At 56.5% G+C, this 16,050-nt stretch overlaps 1 protein-coding gene across 1 annotated transcript; it reads right to left on the bottom strand.

Moving 5' to 3' along the window:
• Positions 1 to 9,821: 9,821 nt before the first annotated feature.
• LOC136112798 (ras-related protein Rab-11A-like) lies at positions 9,822 to 15,875 on the bottom strand. Its single transcript, XM_065857680.2, has 5 exons — positions 15,781 to 15,875; positions 12,237 to 12,432; positions 11,969 to 12,162; positions 11,812 to 11,892; positions 9,822 to 11,595 (listed from the first exon to the last, which is right to left on the bottom strand). Exons 1-5 carry the CDS (start codon positions 15,818 to 15,820, stop codon positions 11,456 to 11,458), a joined length of 651 nt encoding a protein of 216 aa, XP_065713752.1. The 5' UTR covers positions 15,821 to 15,875; the 3' UTR covers positions 9,822 to 11,455.
• Between the last annotated feature and the right edge of the window lie 175 nt (positions 15,876 to 16,050).

The following is a 16,050-nucleotide window of genomic DNA, read 5'->3' as shown; positions in this document are numbered from 1 at the left end:
AAAAAAAAAAATAAAGAAGAGAAAAAAGAAACGACGACAAAAAAATAAAAGGAATCACGACCCAAACAAACATCCATGTTTGCTGGTGGGAACCGCGGGGGTCTGTCCGTCTGTCCAGCCAGCGGCAGGTCTGACGTTCCTACTCAAGTCTCCAAGTTGGCCTTTAATAAAACCTTCAGTTCCAATAACCTTTATATATATATATATATACATATATATATACATATACATATATATAAAAGAAAGCTTGATGTAGCAGTTTTAGTTGAAAATGAATAGAAGTATTTCGGCCCCGGTTTTATTTTGGTTTCTCCTTTTCCCCCTCTACCCCCGCCGAGTCCGTATTTTGATGTAGCAGCTTTGGCAGAATGAAAAGCGGGCGCTGTAAACGCACTGAGAGCTACCTCTGACCTGGGGGGCTGCGTGGGGGGCTCGGCCCCCCAGCTATGGGGGGCACCCAGAGAGAGGGGCCTTGCCTGTGAGCATCCGAGGGGAGCCCGGTTGCGGGGCTTAACCAACAAATTTGCGTCATTTTTGTTTTCGAATTATTATTATTATTTTATTCTTTCTCTTTTTAAATATATGTATATATATAAAAATCTTGAAAAAAAAAAAAAGAAAAAAAATAAAAACAAAAAACGAGAAAAATGCCCATGACCTTAACTATTTGCTCTGACTTGTATCTTCCTTGATAGGTGACTAAAATAATGGCTTGTTGGTCGAATTCACCAGCAATAATGGTAACTAAAGACAGAGCCCTCCTCCCTGCACCCTGCCCTTCTCCGCAACGGGGGTCCCTTTGGTGACCCCCTCTTTGTGACAGGATGTAAACCAGCTGGGCTAAACCCTGCCCGGAGCAGCCCTCTGGGCCCCCCATTCCGCGTGCTCGGTTGATTCGGGGCACCCCGCTTGCGCCCGGGGGAGGCGAGCGGCGCCGGGACCTAACCCGTCTCTGTTCCGCTGGTTTAGGAGCAGCAAAACCCTTGTTAGGGAGCCTGGTCCTCAGGACCCCCGTCCTGCAAATCAGCCAGGGGCTGTAAGAGTCAGTCCTAAGAGCCATTGGGTGGACTCAAGATGTTGAGTCAGTCCTAAGAGCCATTGGGTGGACTCGAGATGTTGAGTCAGTCCTGAGAGCCATTGGGTGGACTCGAGATGTTGAGTCAGTCCTAAGAGCCATTGGGTGGACTCGAGGTATTGAGTTGGTCCTAAGAGCCGTTGGGTGGACTCATGATGTTGCATTGCTGTACGAGTCGGTCCACAGAACCGTTTGGTGGACTCGTGACGTTGCATCGTTCTTAAGAGTTGGTCCTAAGAACCGTTTGGTGGAGTCGTGATGTTGCATCGCTCTAAGAGTCGGTTCTAAGAGCCATTGGGTGGACTCGTGATCTTGCATCGCTCTAAGAGTCGGTCCTAAGAACCATTCAGTGGAGTCGTGATGTTGCATCGCTCTAGGAGTCGGTCCTAAGAACCATTTGGTGGACTTGAGATGTTGCATCGTTGTAAGAGTTGGTCCGCAGAACCATTCGGTGGACTTGTGATGTTGCATCTCTCTAAGAGTTGGTCCAAAGAGCCATTGGGTGGGCTCGTGATGCTGCATCGCTGTACGAGTCGGTCCTAAGAACCATTGGGTGGACTCCTGATGTTGCATTGTTCTAGGAGTCGGTCCTAAGAACCATTGGGTGGACTCGTGATCTTGCATCGCTCTAAGAGTCGGTCCTAAGAACCATTCAGTGGACTTGAGATGCACCACTGTACGAGTCAGTCCTAAGAGCCATTCGGTGGACTCGTGATGTTGCATCGCTCTAGGAGTCGGTCCTAAGAGCCATTGGGTGGGCTCGTGATGTTGCATCACTCTAGGAGTCGGTCCTAAGAGCCATTGGGTGGGCTCGTGATGTTGCATCGCTCTAAGAGTTGGTCCACAGAACCATTTGGTGGACTCTTGATGTTGCATCGCCATGCGACGAGCAAGCACCCCCGACACGGGTGCGCGCAGGACGGGGTCTGGCGGGCGACCCAGTGCAACTGGGCGCTGCTGGTTTCGTGCATCATCCCCGAGCGTTTCCATCACCCGAAGGGGCCGGTGGAGCCTGGGTGAGGACCCAGCCGTGCCGAGGCGATGCCGGTGGCGGTGTCCCTGGGCACTCATCCTGCGGCGGGTGATTCCACGAGCAGGGTGGCTGGAGAGCGGGTCCCGTAGCGCTGGCTTTGGAGCGTGGCCGCGATGGAAGGTGCTGAGCGTTGGTTTGGACAGGATCAGACCTGGGGATGGATGGATGGATGGAGCACATCTTGCAGATGTGGTGCCAGCCACCCCGGTTCGGCTCATCGCCGGGGTTTAACTCGCCAGCTTTGCCAAACCGCGGCCAATTTGGCCGCGAGGAGCGAGGGGCTGAATTTGGGACTCATCCTGCGAGCTTTCCTTGTGGCGGGGGAATGGGGAGATGTGACCGGGGTGGGGGGCGGTTTTGGGGTATCCCCCAAACCCTCTGTGTCTTGGGCTGGTTTTTGCGAATTGGGGGGGGGCCAGGGACTCCCGGAGAAGGGACGATGCGGGGGAGAGGGTGACGATAGCTAACGAAGGGAAACGGAGGGATGAAGTAATATCATGCTGTGATGTCATCCTCATAAATTATATAGAGAATAGTATGTATTATAATACATAACAAAAAGAACCAAAATTGGATTTATATTTAATGAGGAGATACTATGAAAAATATCTTGTCCTAGCTCCCATTTGCAAAAGTATTTTTCAGCTGGAGGGATATCTATTGTTTTTTTCTCTTTTCTTTCTTTCTTAAAAGGAATCTCCATCCATACAAGGCTCAGACTGTTAATATTGTGAACCTCTGGAATCCAAACGCTTCAACCTGTTCCTTTGGTGTTTGAAGGGTTTATTTTGTCGCATTTCCTGGTGTTTTTTAAAGAGAGAGAGAGAGGAGGGAAAAAAAAGACTGAAGATTTTAAAATTAGAACATTTCTTTATAATTTAATATTCTATTTTAATAAATGCATTTATTACATGTAAATGTAGCAAGGAACTGGGCTAATAAAAATACTTTTTATTAGGTAATTTATTATAAGAAAAAAGGATATTTTATTTTATGATAAAGTGATCCTTAAAAGTTTAGAAGGTTTAGAATATATGTAGGTTAAAAAATACATTTGTATCCAGAGTATTGCTTAAAAAGTGTTTTTAATATATGTTTCCTTTCTCGTGTGTGCGTGTGTGTATGTAAAAGGTGATAGTTATGGTGCAGATAGCCCTTTCCAGAAAGAAATTAACACAGTTGGATGTATTTAAAGAAATAAAATGAAAAATTAATTAAAAAAAAAAAGAGGAAAATGGTAACGAAAAACCAGAGAGGTAGAAGAGAAGAACCACTATGAATCAAAGGCCGCGCGGTCAATTCGAAGCCCCCATCGTGTTTGCCAATCCCTGTTGCTAGGTCTGGGGAGTTTTTCGGTGTGTGTGACCCCCCCAGGCCGGGCTGGGCCTCGGGGCAGTGTCACCCTGTCCCAAAGCGTCCCCGGGGGGCACGGGGGACGTGCGAGGGCCCCCATTGCGGGTTCTGTGGGGAGCGCGGGCCTGGCGGGCGCTCTGCCCGCTCCTCAGCCCTGCTCGCCTTCCCGCCAGGCGCCGGCGCATCCCGGGGACTTGTGCCGTCGGTCCCATTCCCAGCGGGATTGCAGGGCGCCCCGGATGAACCCGCTTTTGTCCCAGGAGAGAGGGTTTCCCAGCTCGGCCATCCCCGGGCGGAGCGTGCTGGCTCGGCCGCTCTGCCGGCCATTGCCATCCATCGCCATCCATTGCCACCCTCGGCTTTGCCGCCGGTTCTGTGCGTAGGCGAGCGGGCTGTGGGGACGGGAGGGTTCATCCCGGTGTCCAAACACCCCCACATTATGGCTTGTTGGGTGGGTTTGTTGTGCTCAGGCTCAGTCGCCGGGTCGAGCCCTGAGGCCACAGGGTCCTTTCCGCAGCCATCCCGGGGACGGGGACGCTTGAGCACCCATTTTTCGTCAGGCTCCATCGCTGGGTTGAGCTCCGAGGCCACAGGGTCCTTCCTGCAGCCACCCCAGGGATGGGGACGCTTGAGCACCCATTTTTCGGCAGGCTCCATCGCCGGGTCGAGCCCTGAGGCCACAGGGTCCTTCCCGCAGCCACCCCAGGGATGGGGGCGCTTGAGCACGCATTTTTCGGCAGGCCCCATCGCCGGGTCAAGCCCCGAGGCCACAGGGCCCTTCCCACAGCCACCCCAGGGATGGGGATGCTTGAGCACCCATTTTTCGTCAGGCTCCATCACCGGGTTGAGCCCCAAGGCCACCGTTATCCTTTGGGAGCTTGCACGGGACCCATGTCCCGCTGCGCTTTGGGGACCCGAGCAAGCGGCCAAGGGATGGAACAACATGCACAGAGCCAATGTCCCTCTGTCCCAACTGGGGAAACGTCCCCCTTTCCATCCCCCTGTGGCCACATATGCGTGTGGGGACAACCCTGGAGTGTCCCCGTGAGGCTTTAATCCAGGAAAGCACTTAAGCTTTAGTTTAACCACGTCCCCCAGTGTTTCGCGTTGGCCCAAGGAGCCGCTTTCCAGGCGGGTTGAGCAGCATCGAGCGCCCAGGGGCTCTGGCGCCCATCACAACCAGCCCAAAGCAGCTGGAAGATGCTTCTGCTCTGTTGCCTTTCAAAGAAGCATTTGAAAACAATACATTTTTGTTGTTTGTTTGTTTGTTTTTAACCAAAAAAGGAGAAGAAACAAAAAGTTTGAGTTAATGGGTATTAAGAAAAAGTTAATAATAATAATAATTAATAATAATAAACGTTCAAATTTATTTCATATAATCCTAGAGTAAAGAGGAAAATGAAATTAACTAGCTCAAATAGTAGATGCTATCCATATTGTTTAATCTATAGTAGATCCGAGTGATCCCAGACAGAGCAGAATGTAAAATAAGCTTGGAAACGAGATCATTTTGAACTTCCCCACAAATTCCATCTTTTTTGGTGCTATTTTTCTGAAGCAAACAAATAAACGACCGAAAGCCTAACAAATAACACCCCCCCGACCGGTACCTTCCGTCAAAGTCCTGAAGTTATTTTTATAGAGGGGAGAAAAAAAACAAAAAAGGGATCTAATAATATGTATTTTTTTAACAAGATAAGTTCGGGGTTTTATGTTTTTTTAATACAAATAGAAAGATTTGGCTACTCACCGAACAAAACCCAGTTTTAGGCTGTTATTTTTGCCTTATTCCGACCTCCAGCGTTGGGCCTGGAGCGCGAAATTGAACAATAAGCAGCGTTCGAAGTCGCCGTTGCCTTTTTTGTGCTGTTTATGGTGTTTTCCGAGCACCGAAGGTGTCGGCGGCTCCCGGCGATGGGACAACACCCGGGTGGGAAAGGACAATTGGATCAAGTCCCCTCTATGATGACGGACAGAGCCCGAGGGCAGCGAGGTGCTGGTGCGGCGGCGCGGGGCCGCGCGTTGGGCTCGCTGCCCTCGAGCTGGGCAGGACGCACCGCACGTTAGGGTTGCTTTGTTCCCTTTTTGCTTGGTTTTCTTTTTAATATCCTTTTATTTGGTCGTATCCAGACCCGGGGAGGTAAGCGCCGCACCCAAGAAACGATGCGCGCCGTGGATGGGCTCGGTTAGCAACCGGCGTCTTTGAAGATGCCACGTCTTGGCTTGTTGGGTGGGTTTGTTGCGCTCAGGCTCCATCGCCGGGTCGAACCCCAAGGCCACGGGGTCCTTCCCGCAGCCATCCCGGGGATGGGGACGCTCGAGCACCCGTTTTTCGGCAGGCTCCATCGCCGGGTTGAGCCCCGAGGCCACGGGGTCCTTCCCGCAGCCATCCCAGGGATGGAGACGCTCAAGCTCCTGTTTTTCAGCAGGCTCCATCGCCGGGTTGAGCCCCGAGGCCATGGGGTCCTTCCCGCAGCCACCACGGGGATGGGGATGCTTGAGCTCCTGTTTTTCAGCAGGCTCCATCGCCGGGTTGAGCCCCGAGGCCATGGGGTCATTCCTGCAGCCACCACGGGGATGGGGATGCTTGAGCTCCTGTTTTTGGGCAGGCTCCATCGCTGGGTTGAGCCCCAAGGCCACGGGGTCCTTCCCGCAGCCATCCCAGGGATGGAGCCGCTCAAGCTCCTGTTTTTCAGCAGGCTCCATCGCCGGGTTGAGCCCCGGGGCCATGGGGTCCTTCCCGCAGCCATCCCGGGGATGGGGACGCTCGAGCACCCATTTTTCGGCAGGCTCCACCGCCGGGTTGAGCCCCGAGGCCACAGGGTCCTTCTCGCAGCCACCCCGGGGATGGGGACGCTTGAGCACCCGTTTTCCGGCAGGCTCCATCGCCGGGTTGAGCCCCGAGGCCACGGGGTCCTTCTCGCAGCCACCCCGGGGATGGGGACGCTCGAGCACCCGTTTTTCGGCAGCGGAAGCGAAGGCAGAGGCCGTTCCGGCGCGGTGCCGGCGCTGGACGGCGGGTCCGTTCCGCTTCGCCGCTGCCGGCAGCTCCGCACCGGGCCGTTTGGGGCAGGATCTGCCTCGTGGCCCCGACCGGCTCGTTCATCTGGTCCATACGTTTCAAAGCCGGGCCAGCACTTCCCTCCGGAACGTTGGTGACTGCTTCTCACCGCACCAAAATCGCTGTTTACATGGTATAACTCGACCTAGCGTCGACTCCATTCATTACTGGGGGGGCTCCTGTCCTATCCGTAGCGAACCCAGCGATGTCCTGTAGCTCAGGAGCATCCACAACGATCCCAAAGCCTTTGAGAAACACAGCGGTTGCCCCTCATCCCACAACCCGCGCAGCCGCTGCCGGGGTGGGACGACGCAGCCGCTTACCAGCATTCCTTCAGCAAAGCCATGCAATAGGTTAGGACAGGAAGCAAAGACAGTTCTCATTGGGTTTCTGCGTTTAGCACTGTGAATCAGCGATCACGGGACCCTCCTCAGGTTTCGGGAAGCAGGGCACGATGTCTCCCGCGCTTTCGGAGGGGTTCGTGCTCGGTGGAATCAAGCGCCTGGTCCTTCCTCGCAGGGGTGGCGAGGCAGCCTGTTTGCTCTTTCATTTGTTTTGTTTTACCTCATTTCTTTCGTTTCGATACTTGAAGAGTCAGTGATTGACGTCGTACGGTGATGCCCTGGACTGGAAAGTGGATGCACTTTATAGTAACTTGTGTATTAATAGTGGGGTCCCATCCTGGCTCTGTCGGCACCGGCAGGAGCAGAGCCACGATGGGCTGGTTCTTCCAATAACCTTTCTAGGATGTTAGGGAGCAATCTCTGTATTTCATCGTGCATTTTCACATACTGTAGAAACCCGAATGCACGTTCTGCTGTCAGTTGGATGGAAAATTCAGCCGTAATTGGTGCTGGGGTGATTTCAGTTCTGCTGAAGGTCGGGCAGGTCCTCCCGTGGAACTCCCTGTTCCATTGGGGTTGCTCTGCTGGAATCCGAAGCCGTTTCAGCCTACGCTCCAGCATCACTAATGGAGCCGATTGGAAGTCACTAATGTCAAATCTGGAGTTGTTCCACCGCAGGATAAAAACTGAAGTCACGGTGGCACCGGTTTACCGGGCGGCTGATGGTAGAACGTGCTTTCAGGTTTGCGATGATGCTTTTGAAGTAACTTGCAGAGAAACAGAACGACGAGATAGAGCAGCGCTCGGCGGCCTCGGAGATCATGGCTCTGCTCCCGGAGCTGGGACGCAGAGACGCGGTCACAGGCTGGCTGGGAAACATTTTCCCTTATGAATCCCGGTCGAGATAACTGTAAGAAAATCAAAATCAGGAGCCTGATCCTTGTTTTGCAATTGAGGATTCGCTCTTGAGTTCAAAGCAGCGTGAAGCAAACGTGAAAGGCGGTGGGATGTGGGGAGCGAGTGGATCCCAAACGGTGGGTGCGCTGGGCTGTGGAACCCCCATGGCTGCGCCATCGGAGCCTTCGTGGCCGCAGGGCTGTGCCCGGCTCAAATCCAGGCTCCGCTTATGGGCTTCCCGCTTAAGACGTAAGCTCAAGCAAACCCCAACCCACCCATGCGGGCGATACATCCACCCTTCACGATTTGGCTTGACCGGCGTTGCGTTCGCTCTCGTCCCGGCTCGGAGCCGCTGTCCAAGTTCGCGTGTATCCGCTTTCCCGGCGCCGTCCCGCGGTCCTGCTCCACGGTACCGCCAAGCTCGTGCTGAGCCAGCAGCCGCAGGGTTGCCCGCTGTAGCCCGACTGTGTGGCCCCTCCGTTTCAACTCCATCCCCTATTATGTTGCGTTGGCTTTCTTATTTTGCTTTTAACGTCATAGGAAACCTGTAGTCGGGATTGTTACTATTGGAAACTGATCACAATGTTCCATCCAGGTATTTCCGTCTCTCCGGCGTTACGCAAAAACACAAACTAAAGGCCTGAGAGAGAGATATAACCGAACATAGAAGTAGAGTTAGGCTCGTTGTCTGAGTTTTGAGGCATATAGTATAAGGGGAGAAGGAAAAAAAAGTTAAAATAAAATAAAAAATTAAAATAATGATGTTGCACAACTTGTAGAAAACAAAGAAGGGAAAGGGTTAATGTATTAAATGTGCTAAATTACATTAAGAACTTAATTTTATTAAAGTATTATTACTTAAGAAACTCGGTGTCTGCTCTTGGTTTCTGTCCATGCTGTAGGGTGGGCAGGAGCAGTAGTTGGGATGGGGACCATAACCTGGTACCGCCATGAGTGTCTCGTGCCTTTGGGAACACTTCTGAGGGTTAATTAAGGGTTAATTAAGGGTTAATTAAAGCAATGGAACTTGATTTCAGGACTGGCAGCTCTCCTGCAGCCGCTGCTGCTCCCAGTCCCGTCGGCAGCGCCGTCCCCATCCCTGAGCCTCGTGTGCAGCCTGGGCCGCGTTTCACCCTTCCCGCTGCTTCATTCCAGCAGAAACCCTTTAAAAGCCGGAAAACCTGGAGCGAAACTGAGCTGAAAGTGTCTCCGTGAGCCTAAATGAGCTCGTCAGCCCACGAGTCCATGTCAGCGCTTGGTGGGATGGCAAATCTGAGCCATGAAGATGATGGAGTGGAGCATCTCCCGTGTGAGGAAAGGCTGAGGGAGCTGGGGCTCTGGAGCTGGAGAAGAGGAGACTGAGGGGGGACTCATTGCTGGGGATCAAGATGGAAAGGGGCAGTGTCAGGAGGATGGAGCCAGGCTCTGCTGGGTGACACCCAGTGACAGGACAAGGGGCAATGGGTGCAAACTGGAACACAGGAGGTTCCGCTGGAAGATGAGAAGCAACTTGTTGGGGGTGAGGGTGGCAGAGCCTGGCCCAGGCTGCCCAGGGAGGTTGTGGAGTCTCCTTCTCTGCAGACATTCAAACCCCCTGGACCCCTTCCTGTGGAACCTCAGCTGGGTGTTCCTGCTCCGGGGGGATTGCACTGGATGGGCTTTCCAGGGCCCTCCAACCCCTCACATTGTGCGATTCTGTGACTTATTGGCCACAAGCCCCAAGGGACACTTGGCTCAAGCAGGGCTGGGGGCAGGATCCTTAATCCTCACGCCCTCAGGACCCCCCTGCCAGGCTGACATCACCTCTTGGCGCCGCGTCTCGGTGCGGGCAGATGGTGCGGGAGGCGGTGGCCGCTCTCCGTGGCTCTGCACGGCGCTGTGCCCCTGCCAGCTGGTGTGGGCACAGGGTGGTTGGAACTGTCATGCACCTGGGGACAACCTCTAACCATGGTATCGTGGGTTGACCCGAGCTGGCAACACAACCACGCAGCCGCTCGCTCACCCCCTCCCCAACCCCTAAATAGGGGAGAGAATTGACAGGGAAGGGAGAAACTTGGATTGAGATAAACACAGTTTAATAAAATAACAAAGAACTAACGCACTACTAGTAGATATCTACATAAAACAGAAATAAAAGGTGGTCAAGGCAATTCCTCATGAACACGCTGAGCAGCCAGTGCCAGGAAACGGCACCGGGTCCCACAGCCCATCCCAGAGAGAGAAAAGAGGGGAAAGGCAGAAAAATCCCGCACCAAAAGCTCCCCCAGCTGCACCAAAAAGAGCAAAGGAATAAAACCAACACGTGCAAGAGAAAGCGGCCAAGAAAACGAGCAGAAGACCCAACTCTCCTTATATCTGGAGCACGACACTAATGGGCTGGAACACTGGGATTGCTCAGTGTGGGTGTCAGTCCGGCTCTGTCCGTCCATCCCCTTCCTCGCTGCCTCACCCCTGTGGGCAGAGCTCAGTGCCCTTGGCTCTCAGAGCAGAGCAATTAAACAGATTAACTGTGCTGGGCTGGGCTGGTACCTCTTGTTCTCAAACTGAGTCCAAATAACGAGCGATGGAAGAGAAAGGTTTGTAACTGAGTGAGGGAAATCAACCCGTTTTCAGTCAAACCAGCACATGTGGTCAGACACCAAGGGGGCACCCAGCGAGATGGGGTGAATGATGGGCAGCCATGGAGAGACATAGACCCCCCAAACCCCATCTTGCAATGGGGACACGCTCCCAGCACTGGGGGGAATGGGGAGGGCCAGGCTCTCCCAGGAAGGCCAGCACAGCACCCGCACCCACCTTGATTGACACCTGCCCATCACCCTGAGAATGGCCCTGGGCTCGTCCCAGTATCTCGGGTGATGTCCCCCCGGTAGGCACCCGCTGTCCCCGAGCAGGGGACAGGGCCGCTGTCGCCCCATGGGTGCAGCAGCCGCTCCATCTAGTGGCAGCGGTGTCCCCACGCTGTCACCAGCCTCGAGTGACACCGGCCAGAGCGCAGCGGGTCCAAGTCAGGCCAGGGTGACAGGGCGGCTCCTGCGCGGCACCGGCCACCACGCAGCAAGGACCCACCTTACGCCACCCATGGGACTCCCTTGTCCCCCCCTCGAAGGACACAACCCCTGGTCCCTGCTCCAGCCCCTCGTGCAGCTTTTCCCTCTGTGGGGGCTCATGGCATGAAAAATGGGTCCTTCCAGGGACAAGGAGGGAGTGACCCCCAGAACCCACCCCGGGGTGTCCCCCGCAGCACCCAGAGGTGCACCCAGCCCTAGTGGTGAAGGGGCAGGGCTGGGTGCACCCGCTGTGCTGCTGCTCGCTTCACTGGAGAGAAAAGGGTGCAGCCGGTGTCCCCCACCCCACCCGAGAGCTGCACCCAGGGGTGCCGCTGGAACGCGACACCGAACAAGGCAGTGAGGACGTTTGGGCTTGCTCAGTGCCACCCGAGTCACCCCGTGACTGCGCCTTCAGGGCTAAAGGAAGCAATGACACGAGGGGAGGGCATGTCCCAACCGTGGGGTGAGGCCCTGATGCTCCCCCCCCTCCCCCCAGTTTGTGTAGGTCCTACATAAACACAGCACACAGGCACCCAAGAGCAGCCGTGCCCAGGCAGCCACCAGCCAACCGTGCCCCGGGGGGCTGCGGCGAGCAGACGTGGAGGGTGAGGGACATGACGGCCGGGGCGGGGGCACCCGGGATCAGATGTTCTGGCAGCACGGCGCCTGCCTGCCCTCCTGCTGCGTGGGCAGCACCCGGATGGGCTCGATGGCCGTGGCGGGGCCGAACTCCGACTCCGGCTGCCCAGCCATTTGCCTCTGCGACACGATGCGGTAGATCTCTGCCAGGAGAGAGAACAGAGCAAAACACATATACATATTTAAATCTATATTTTGGTGGAGGAGCTGCCCCCTCCTAAAACATACATCTCAAGGGGTGCAAATGCCAACACCGCCCCATCCAGCAGAGCAGGATTTCACCCCACAATGTACAACCAGGGTTCTCAACGGGGCGTCCAAACCCATCTCCATCCCCCTTATTCCTGGTTGCCCCTTACCTGAGAGGATGTTGTGGAAAGCCGTCTCCACGTTGGTGGAGTCCAGAGCGGACGTCTCCAGGAAGGACAAACCGTTCTTCTCTGCAAGGACAGGGCGAGCTCAGGCAGGTGCCACCAGCCGCATGTCCCTCGAGGTGGGACAGGATGGGACACGTACCTGCGAAGCTCCGGGCCTCGTCGGTGGGCACGGCCCGCAGGTGCCGCAGGTCGCTCTTGTTGCCCACCAGCATGATGACGATGTTGGCGTCCGCGTGGTCCTGCAGCTCCTTCAGCCAGCGCTCGGCGTTCTCGTACGTCAGGTACTTGGCGATGTCGTAGACCAGCAGAGCTCCCACCGCCCCCCGGTAGTAGCTGGGGACAGCAAGGGGACGCGGTCACAGCGCAGCCCCGGGTGAGGGAGGTGTGCGGGGAGCAAGGGGACTCACGCCGAGGTGATGGCCCGGTACCGCTCCTGCCCGGCCGTGTCCCAGATCTGAGCCTTCACCGTCTTGTTGTCCACCTGGATGCTCCTCGTGGCAAACTCCACCCCGATGGTGCTCTTGCTCTCCAGGTTGAACTCGTTGCGGGTGAAGCGGGAGAGCAGGTTGCTCTTCCCCACCCCAGAGTCCCCGATGAGCACAACTGGGGGGACACAAGCGCAGTGTCAGCCCCCCCAGGACACCCAGCAAAGTCATTTGCATCTGGCAACACCGACCATCCCGGCAAAGCCCGCTGCCCAATTCGGGAAGGGTGGTGGGTCCCCAGTGGTGCCCCCAACCATACCCACCTCCACTTTTTGGGTGATGGGCTGCGATGGCAAACTGCACTCAATGACCAGGACCAACAGCCCCTGCTCATCCCCACGACACCGCAGCCACCTCTAAATACCCCTCAATAAACCCCTGTCTGGAAGGTTCCAGGGGTTTCTGTCCCAGCACCGGCAGCAGGAAGGTGCCGTATACACCTGTGTACCCAAACAGGTAGAAAACCAGAGCCAGGAGCTGTGTGAACAGCCCGCACAGAGAGGCCAAGCAGAACAGGGCTCCTATTTCCAGCCCAAGCTCCAGCCCTGGGGGCACACAAGAGGACTGAAAGACCCCATCTAAAAGGAAGCAGCATCCTCATCTGCTGCTGTTGTCCAGCCCTGAGTGTGAGTGGGGAAATCGCTGGGTGTGGGTTAGCAAAATGCACTTTCTGCTTGTCCCACACCTGGCCGGTGCCTGTGAAATCCGGTGGAACAGGCTCTGGGGAGGTTTTATCACGCAGCTCCCCTATCAAGTTTGTTGAGTTTATGACTCAACAGGTTCTGATTTCATTTGGTTTGTTTAATTCCCCTCACTGCCGATTCTGTTCGTCCTCCGGGTGCACTTGAACTTCACTTTACCCACCCTCTTGGAACCAAGCTCGGGGGACACTTCTCCCTCCCCAGATCTGCCGACAGTGGGACTGAGACCCCAACCACGCAGCCACCGCGCTGGGGACAAAGCCGGAGCAGCAACACCGAGCCAGGGACCACTGTGCTGCACGGCCACGCTCGTCCTCAGGGCACATCCACACTCATCCTCATGGCACATCCACGCTCATTGAAGGCTCAGCAGCCACCGTCCTCCAAGGAGGTTGCTCCGTGTCCTTCCCCATCAGCTCCAGCTGTAGGAACTCGGCTGCCTTGCCTGGGCCACCCAAACCCCCATCGCAGGCTCCGCATTGCTCTGTGGAGCCCTGTAGCGTGCGGAGCAGCTCCCTGGGGTCACCAACAGTAGCCAAAAGGCACCAGAGCCTCACCAGCCATGGCGCCAGCAAGGGAGAGAAGGGTGGCTCCTCCAAGCAGCACCCAAAGTCACGGGGGATGTTGTTGCTTCCCACAGCTCAACCACCACGTCCGTCCCTGTCCCAGCAGCGCCGTGGTGTCACTGGCGCCACCAAAGCACCTCCGTGCGCTGGGGACAGGAGGCCAGCGCCGCTGGCACCTCAGAGCCCCACCTGCCAAAACCAGCACTAAGCACAGCGGAGGGAAACTGAGGCTCGAGCTTGTCGCGCTGCATCGCCCCTGCAGCCAGCTAGAGAAGGGTTGGTAGGGGAAAGCCTTGGGAAACCAGGCTGAGGAGGGAGAACGGAGCAGGGCCAGCCCCTGCCAGGCACAAACCCGACCCCGCGTGGGTCCCCAGGGCCACCGCACCGAGGGACTCGAGCGGCATCCTCCACCCCACACACAAAAGCGTTTGTCACGCTCAGTCCTCGCTGAACACGCAGCACGAGCCGGTTAAAGCAGAGAGCACAACCCCACGGGTGCTGATGGAACATCGAGCCGGTTAAAGCAGAGAGCACAACCCCACGGGTGCTGATGGAACATCGAGCCGGTTAAAGCAGAGAGCACAACCCCACGGGTGCTGATGGAACATCGAGCCGGTTGAAGCAGAGAGCACAACCCCACGGGTGCTGATGGAACATCGAGCCGGTTAAAGCAGAGAGCACAACCCCACGGGTGCTGATGGAACATCGAGCCGGTTGAAGCAGAGAGCACAACCCCACGGGTGCTGATGGAACATCCTCCACACATCACGTCCCAGCACCGGAGCCCCGGGGAAGGGTCCACGGAGCAGCAGCGCCCAGGTCCATCTCTCATCTCTCCCAAGGCTTCCAGCAACACCGGGGGCTTTCCCCAGAGCGCAGCTGGGATCCACATCGTTCCTGGCAAGGTGAGAAGGCGGCTGGTGCTCCCACCTCGGTGGCAATGAGGATAAGGCCGTGTCGAGCAGCGACCATCCTGTTTCTCAGCGGTAGGAGGTCTCAGCGGGGCCATCCAACCCCAGACAGCACAGGCCCTAAAAATCACATCTCCCTTGGACTTCAGGAGGGGTGAGCACACCTTGCGCTCAAAACTGAGCCTTCTGGTCGTTCTAAGGACTCCAGAGACCATCAGGAGACTGAGGAAGGGGATGCAGAGCTGCTCTCAGCCCCGGACCCCAGGGAGGGGACGGCATGGCAGGAGGACCCTGTGCCACAATCACCACGGAGCCGCACGGCTGCCACGGCACCAGCCAAAGGAGACCCTGCCCAGACACCTCACTGCAAGGCATCAGCGTTTCCCCCTTGTTGGGTCCCGAATAGCTCCGGAAAAGGGGATTTTCCCAGGCAGGGGCCAGAGGGTGTGCGAGGGACCGGGATGGCGGTGGCTGAAATCACTGGGATCACTCGGGGCCTTTCCGGCAGCGCTGACTCACGGCAGCCGATGGGTGATCTCACTCCCCGGCTTTTATTGCTCGGGAGGTTGTGACATTGCCAAGCCGTCCCCTGGCTTCACCCGGCACAAGGGTAGAGCCACCGTCACCGGGAAGCTGGTGCGTGCAGGGGGCGGCAGCTCGGAGCGAGATGCTCCACGGGTTCCTACAGCCGGGAAAACCAGCGCTGCACCATCAGGGTCCCAGCCCTGTCCCCTTCGCACGCTGGAGGGGTCACAGCGTGACCAGCACCGGGAAGGACAAACCAGCACCGGGTAGGACAAACCGGCCCCTTCCCCTTGGGACCAGCAAGGGGAGCAGCTCAGCTTTTCCCCTTGGAAGTTTGCTCGCTCAGCCCCAGAACTGCTCCTCTGAGCCCAGCCAGAGGGGAGCACCCGAACCAGAGACCCACACAGCACCCACAGAGCAGCTCCCCAGCACCCTGGGGTGCTGCACCCCGCTGAGGGCTCCGGACTCCTCCCACAGCAGTAACGAGCAGCTTTAATTACCACCAGGGCCACAAACAGTCCCCAGCACCCAGACCAGCAGTGAGAAACCCCCAGACCGCTGGCAGTGTTTCAGCTCCATGCTACAGCTCCAGCACCACCGGTACCCCCTACCGCTCTGCCCAGCGCCCCAACAACCGCTGGGACTGTCTGTTATCTCCCCGCACAAGCCGCAGCATCCAGCTCTACCCATGGGGACAGCACCACCCACCCAGGGCTGAGACCGTGCCCAGCTCATTGCAGCTCGGCCAGGGCAGGACACCCACCTTTGAACAGGTAGTCGTACTCGTCATCCTTGCCCCGCATCTCGCTCAGCCCTGCTCACACTGGGCCAACTGGGATTTCCGGGACTTATCCAGCCCTGGCAGGGACCGTCCCCTGCGCACCCATTGGTGGCCACAGCCCTTCCTCCTCCGCACCCATTGGCGGCCGGGGCTGCCCGTCACTGCACAGGTGTGCTCACCTGTGCCAGGTAAGGGGAGGGGGGGCAGGAATTTAGGTGGAGAGAGGTTCTCCTGCCCCTCTGCTCTGCCCTG

Source organism: Patagioenas fasciata, chromosome 30, assembly GCF_037038585.1.
Source record: "Patagioenas fasciata isolate bPatFas1 chromosome 30, bPatFas1.hap1, whole genome shotgun sequence".
Taxonomy (NCBI): Eukaryota; Metazoa; Chordata; class Aves; order Columbiformes; family Columbidae; genus Patagioenas; species Patagioenas fasciata.
Note: the sequence above shows the minus strand (reverse complement) of the source record. Positions and strands in the feature narration are given on the sequence as shown.

What these genes read in the sequence shown, in the direction of transcription:
- LOC136112798 (XM_065857680.2), bottom strand. Translation starts at nt 15,820, where the DNA reads ATGCGGGGCAAGGATGACGAGTACGACTACCTGTTCAAAG. An exon ending in CGAGGCCCGGAGCTTCGCAG is followed by an intron (nt 11,893 to 11,968) that starts GTACGTGTCCCA and finishes CTGTCCTTGCAG; the next exon opens with AGAAGAACGGTTTGTCCTTC. An exon ending in TTTCCACAACATCCTCTCAG is followed by an intron (nt 11,596 to 11,811) that starts GTAAGGGGCAAC and finishes CTCTCCTGGCAG; the next exon opens with AGATCTACCGCATCGTGTCG.